The sequence below is a fragment of the Arachis stenosperma genome, chromosome 9 (assembly GCF_014773155.1).
Source record: "Arachis stenosperma cultivar V10309 chromosome 9, arast.V10309.gnm1.PFL2, whole genome shotgun sequence".
Classification (NCBI taxonomy): Eukaryota; Viridiplantae; Streptophyta; class Magnoliopsida; order Fabales; family Fabaceae; genus Arachis; species Arachis stenosperma.
The window spans coordinates 949,941-956,190 of record NC_080385.1 but is presented as its reverse complement, the minus strand read 5'-3'; the positions used below and the strand labels follow the sequence as shown (position 1 = coordinate 956,190).

General features: G+C 25.2%; 1 protein-coding gene across 1 annotated transcript; it reads left to right on the top strand.

The window, feature by feature from the left end:
* Positions 1–211: 211 nt before the first annotated feature.
* LOC130951009 (transcription factor bHLH18-like) lies at positions 212–5,774 on the top strand. The gene is made up of 4 exons (XM_057879618.1): positions 212–352; positions 599–1,219; positions 4,071–4,460; positions 5,409–5,774. The coding sequence occupies exons 1-4, from the start codon at positions 314–316 to the stop codon at positions 5,499–5,501; spliced, it is 1,143 nt and encodes a 380-aa protein (XP_057735601.1). The 5' UTR covers positions 212–313; the 3' UTR covers positions 5,502–5,774.
* Positions 5,775–6,250: the final 476 nt, after the last annotated feature.

The following is a 6,250-nucleotide window of genomic DNA, read 5'->3' as shown; positions in this document are numbered from 1 at the left end:
AATATATTATTTATAGAACATTTATTAAGAATCTCATCTTGTCTGTTGTGGGGTCCACCTAATCTATATCATTAATGAATCCAACGGCTGAGATTAAAGTCGCATGATAAACGAGCAATTTCTTGTCTTTTTCCACACCTACACAATTCACCATTCACACAAAACCCACAACTTCTAAGAGTTAGTGTCTTATATTATTATATCTCCATTCCCCCTCCATTCTTATATATGACCAAACCTCATTACTCCATCATTAAATTCTTCTTCCTACAAATTAAACACATCACTTTATCACATTAAAATTTTTCCAATAATGGATGATTTTTCATGGGAGCATTTGCATCTTCAATTGGTAAGTCTATATAAATATTAAATACCGAGCAATGTTAGGGGCAGCAATTTTTGTAATTGTTAGCCATCAACTAGCCATCAATGATGATTTGATGGTGTGAGATTGGTGTGAGATTTCATCCAATAACTCACCTTCTTCTGCTGGTTATATACTGACCAAAATTCAATAAAACTGCTGGTTTCCTAAACTTTTCCTTAAATACCACTCTTTAATTAATTTTTAGTTATTGCTTTTTTTTTTTTGTAGGAAATGGATGATGAGAATATGAACAATAATAATGGCGTTGATGATGATAATAATGAAGATGATGATGAGTTCTTAAGAGAAATCCTAATGTTGCAACCATCTTTCTCTTCTGAAAATAGTGAAAGTGATAATCTCCAAAACACCGTTGGATCATCATCATCACCGGTTATTGAAGAAGTGCCGCAAGATCTGACGGCTGAGAATTCAAACAACAAGAACAAGAAGAATAATACTATGAAACAACCTCGTAGATCATCATCATCATCATCACTACGTTGTTCTTCTCCAAGGAGATACATTTTGTCGTTTGATAACTCAACCATGACACCAGCTATACCAAATCAATTACAAGAAGACCCTTATTATGCAAACAATAATAATAATAATCATAAGAACAAGAAGAACAAAGATCCATCATCATGTGATTATTCTTCTCCAAAAAGGGTGGTGCCGATTTCTACTAATAATAGTGAGAATAAAAAGGAGGAAGGTGCAATTACAACAAAGAGGGCAAGAAGCTCTTCACAAACAATGGATCACATAATGGCAGAGAGAAAGAGGAGACAAGAACTCACTGAGAGGTTCATAGCACTCTCAGCTACCATCCCTGGCTTGACTAAGGTACTAATTCATTTTTTTACGTACAATTATTTTTATGTAAAATTTATAATTAAAAATTATTTTATTTTATATTAAATTATTTGATAATTCTTAATTATTAAATTTATATAAAAATAATTGTATGTAAATTTTTATTTTTAATTTTATTGTAGTAACATATGTTTTAAAAAATTGAGTAAAATTAAAATCCCTGGCTTGACTAAGGTACTAATTAATCCATTCTTTTAACATTTTTTATTTGATTTTTTTGCTTAATTTAGTTTAGTAAAAATTTAATTGCAGTTATTTTTATATAAAATTGATAGATAAAAGTCGTTTTACTCAGATATATTAAATTATTTGTTGATTATTGATTTTATATAAAAATAATTGCTTGCAATTTTTTATCTCTGATTTATATTGTAGTGACATATGTTTTAATTAAAAGGTTGAATAAAACTAAAATCGGCTCTTGAAAATATTTTAGAAAATTTTTAATTATTAAAATTTTATTTTGTAAATAAAAATTACTACTTTAATGAGGCAAATGTCTTTTTCAAGAAATTTTTGGTGGCTCACTTTTATGTTTTAACCTGCTCTCTTGTTTTTTTTTTCTTTTGACTTATGAGCATGTATAAAATTAGATGTGAGATACTATGTGTCTACTGTTATCTCATTTTTATATTACTATACTTAACTAATTAATTAGACTTTATTTCTGATTTAATAATAATATAAGAAATTTGAGTCGATACTACCTCTTGAATTTCGAAGTTACTATTTCTTTTTCTACTAAGAAAATTGATGGGACTGTGATTTGTAGATAGTTTTCTTTAATCACTATCCAACAATTCATGGCATCTCTACTAATGAGTGTGCTAAAAGAAGTGTTTGTTTTTTTCTTTTAAAAAACGTATCAAATGTTGTGTTGAAATGTTGAACGATTCATTTATTTTTATATAATAATATTATTATTATTAAGTTTAATTATTCTATAAATTTTTACAATTTTATCGAATTTTTAATTAAGTCTTTATATTTGTTTTAATTAGATCTTTATATCATACCAATTTTTGTAGTTAAATTCTTACCGTAATAAAAACGTTTAAATTAATAGAATATTTCGCTAAATAAAACGAATATGCCTCATACTTTGACTGAATATTCTATCTTGTTTAATAGAGAATATTCAGTTATTTTCAATATTTTTATAATAGTAAAAATTTAATTACAAAATTTTATATAATATAAAAATTTAATTAAAAAAAATATAATGACATAATTAAAAATTAGTAAAAAAATAGAGAACGATAAAATAATTAAATTTTATATTATTATTATTATTATTATTATTATTATTATTATTATTATTAGACTATAGATTATTGATTCTCAGCCTTCAGTGCCCAGCCATGTCCACCTGTTAACCAACCTGGCTAGTTTAGCATGCATGCACACACATACACCTACATGCATTTTGTATAATAATATTAGAACACCACTTGCCCAAACATGATGAGTGTAACTAGTGCTTTTAAAATATTACTATTCTTAATTAATAAGTTTTATTCAATTAAAATAAAATCAAAAGTTACATACTTTTGGCAATCATATGAAAGGCAGAGTTGTCCTTGAACATTATTAGTCTTAATTTTATCAAAATCAAATCAAATCAAATATAATCAATATGCAAGCGTCACCCAACCCCATATAAAAAGATATGTATGTACTTTGTCTCTTCTTGTATTATTAAATATATAACTCCTACTAAAGTTGTAATTAATTAAGTAATTCAAACCTAACCCCTCGACAACAAAATACTTTGCATACACAATCATTGTATTATTATTATACTTAAAATAATGGTTTGGTTGACACTAATAATTTTATTGCTATTTTTAATTATAAATTACAAACTCATTTATCTCTCATAGTCTTACTCTTACTTTGTTTTTCTATTTTAAATTTTAAAAGTACTATTTAATTAAAGTCTATATTAGTACACTTTTCTCTGAGTCCCATATAACTTTTTAATGCGCCACTAAAAGATGACGTGGAACTTTTGGAATTAGCAAGCAGTTGAAAAGGAAGATAGCTAGGGACCCAATGTATGCATTATTATTATATGGAGATAATATTGTTTTTTAATTTGGTTGATAAATTAAATAATTCCACTAGTTGTGTTATGAGCTCATTACTACTACTTCATTATGTATATTATGAATAATTGAATATTATATTATTCAATTTAACAATTAATAAAAGGTAATAACTAATAAGTCGATTCAATGATTAAGAAAAATGAAAACTCACTGCAGCAATAGTCGTCTTTATATGAAATTGATAGTTGAAAACTGATAAATAATTTGATAAATTTGACTAAAGTATAGTTCCTGAAGTTCGATAAAAATTTAAAAAATACCTCTAAGTTTTATTTTATTTTAATTTTATCTCAAAAGTTTTCGATTTGCATCAAATATACCCCTAACGGCTAATTTTTCAAAAAAATTTAAGATTAATTCAACAATAATTTTATAAGAACAACCCTCAACACAAATAAATCAAACATAATTTTCATGCATTATTATTATATTGGTCTTAAATTTTTTGAAAATTTAGCCGTCGATGGTATATTTGATACAAATCGAAAACTTTTAGGACAAAATTAAAACAAAATAAAATTTAGGAGTATTTTTGAAATTTTTACTAAATTTTAAGGACAAAAAATATACTTTACCCATTATCTATTATTTAATAGTTATTAAATATCAATTTTCTATGAAGACAAGTATACGTGAGTTTTTAGGATCGATTATGATATTTAATTAATTAATTAATTTTAATTTTTTGTTGATGAAATTGTGATGTGTAGACAGACAAGGCATCAATACTTAGAGCAGCCATAGATTATGTGAAGCAACTTCAAGAGCAGGTGCAAGAATTAGAAAAGAAAAACAAGAAGAGGAGCAGAGAGTCAGTGATATTGGTGAAGAAATCGAAGAGCAATAATGAAAAAATATTATTAGAAGAAAGTACAATAATATCAAGTGAAACAAGAAGAAGTGAAGGTGGTGGAACAGGGCTCCCTGATATTGAAGCAAGATTTATGGGGAAAGATGTTTTGATTGAGATTCATTGTGAGAAGGAGAATGGCATTGAGATGAAAATACTTAATCAGCTTGAAAATCTTCATCTTTTTGTCACTGGAAGTAGTGTTCTTCCTTTTGGCAATTCTGCTCTTGGGATCACTATTATTGCTAAGGTATGCATACATACATAAATTATGGTGGAAACTCAAGTACAGTCAACTTTACGTGAAGTTAATAACTTAGAGTCGTCAGATGAAAATTTAGTTAAATGATTCAAATTATTTAGCGACTCTTAACCATCAATTTTACGTGAAGTTGATTGCACTTGAATTTTTACCATAAATTATTGTGAATTTAATTACACCTTTTTGTTATTACGTATTATTAACAATCGTATTATTTGAAATATATACATATATATATGTTTAATTATTCTGTGAGTCCGTAAATTTTATTAATTTTTATTTAAATTTTTATAATTTAAAAATTTGTAAACGAATTTTTTAGTTAGATAAATTTTCAATAGTTATGTCATTTTAAACTTTTAAAAATAAATACAGTTTTTTTTTTGAAATATTTGCTTTGTGTTTGATGCAAAATAAATTATGCAATATTATATTTTAAAGTAAATATTTTAGAATTATATTGCGCTTTTTCTAAAAAGTAAAAATTTAATTATAAATTTTAAACTATAAAGATTTAACTAAAATTTTGATAATAAATTAAAATGAATAATAGAATAATTAAATCTATTTTATATATAGGATATTTTACTAATCTGTATATTATTAGATATATAGAATATAACTTATGAGATTCATTTGAATTGGTTTAATTTGTAACAATTTTATTTTATTGTAAATAAAAGGAAGAACGACCCAAAATAATAATAATGAAAAGATTAAACATTTAGCCTAGAGAGTAAAAAATACATGATATCAAATTTACAAATAATGGTAGTAAAAAATTGGATACATTTAGAAGTTGTTAGATTTAATAAATTATTATTAATTTAAAATTATATTAATAAATTATTATAGCGCGTGATACATGCAGCATATTTTTTTATGAACATGAAATAATTGTAATAATTGATGCACTCTATTTTTATTAATTTTCAGATGGGAGATTCGTGTGAAATGACAGTGAATGATGTGGTGACAAACCTTAGGCAAGTGTTCTTGAAGCCACATCAAAATTCACATGGCATTTAAAAAGTGATCCGTACTAGTGTATCAGACAACTCTGCAGCATGTTATGGTTCATAACATCTATCTATAAATAAATAAAAGTAAAGTACATTTTGTAATAAATTATATGCTGTGGTTTGATTCTTGTTATTCATTTAATTCATATTTGACTGTTTGTCTTCACTGGGGAATGGATCCTCTCCAGTGAATAAAAAACTGGATGGTGTGCAGTGTTTAATCTAACCATTCATCACTCTCTCTCTCTTATTTATTTCTGGTCCCACTATTAAAATCAAAGGTGAGAGATTGCACTGTATTTTGTCAAGTGTTGAAAAAACTGGAGAGGATCTATTTCCGTCTTCACTGTATTATATCATTAAATTTTTTGGAAAGTTATTATATTATGGCAACTATTTTAATAAAAATGTCAAAAATATCTTTTTATGATGATTTTAGTTTAAAAAATATGATATATTTATTTTGTAATATTTTAAATAAAAATAATATTTTTATTATATATAAAAATTAAGTCCTAAAATTTATCCTTCAATAATTAAAATAAAATATCTTTATATGTAGATAATTATGAAATCTTCATTGGAATTTACCTTATATTATTTGCCTATCTTGATCTTAGTTACATATATAATGCATTTTAGTAACTTTGTAACAATTGGTAATTAGTAATGAAAATCAGAAAATTATTGATTCTTAATTGAGAAGTGCTACAGATATAAGAATTAGTGTTACTTTCTTCTATCAACGTAAATTTT

Bases quoted from the DNA above. Each gene is read 5' to 3' on its own strand.
- LOC130951009 (XM_057879618.1), top strand. From the start codon at position 314: ATGGATGATTTTTCATGGGAGCATTTGCATCTTCAATTG. The intron at 353-598 runs GTAAGTCTATAT...TTTTTTTTGTAG, and splicing joins AGCATTTGCATCTTCAATTG to GAAATGGATGATGAGAATAT. The intron at 1,220-4,070 runs GTACTAATTCAT...TGTGATGTGTAG, and splicing joins CCATCCCTGGCTTGACTAAG to ACAGACAAGGCATCAATACT.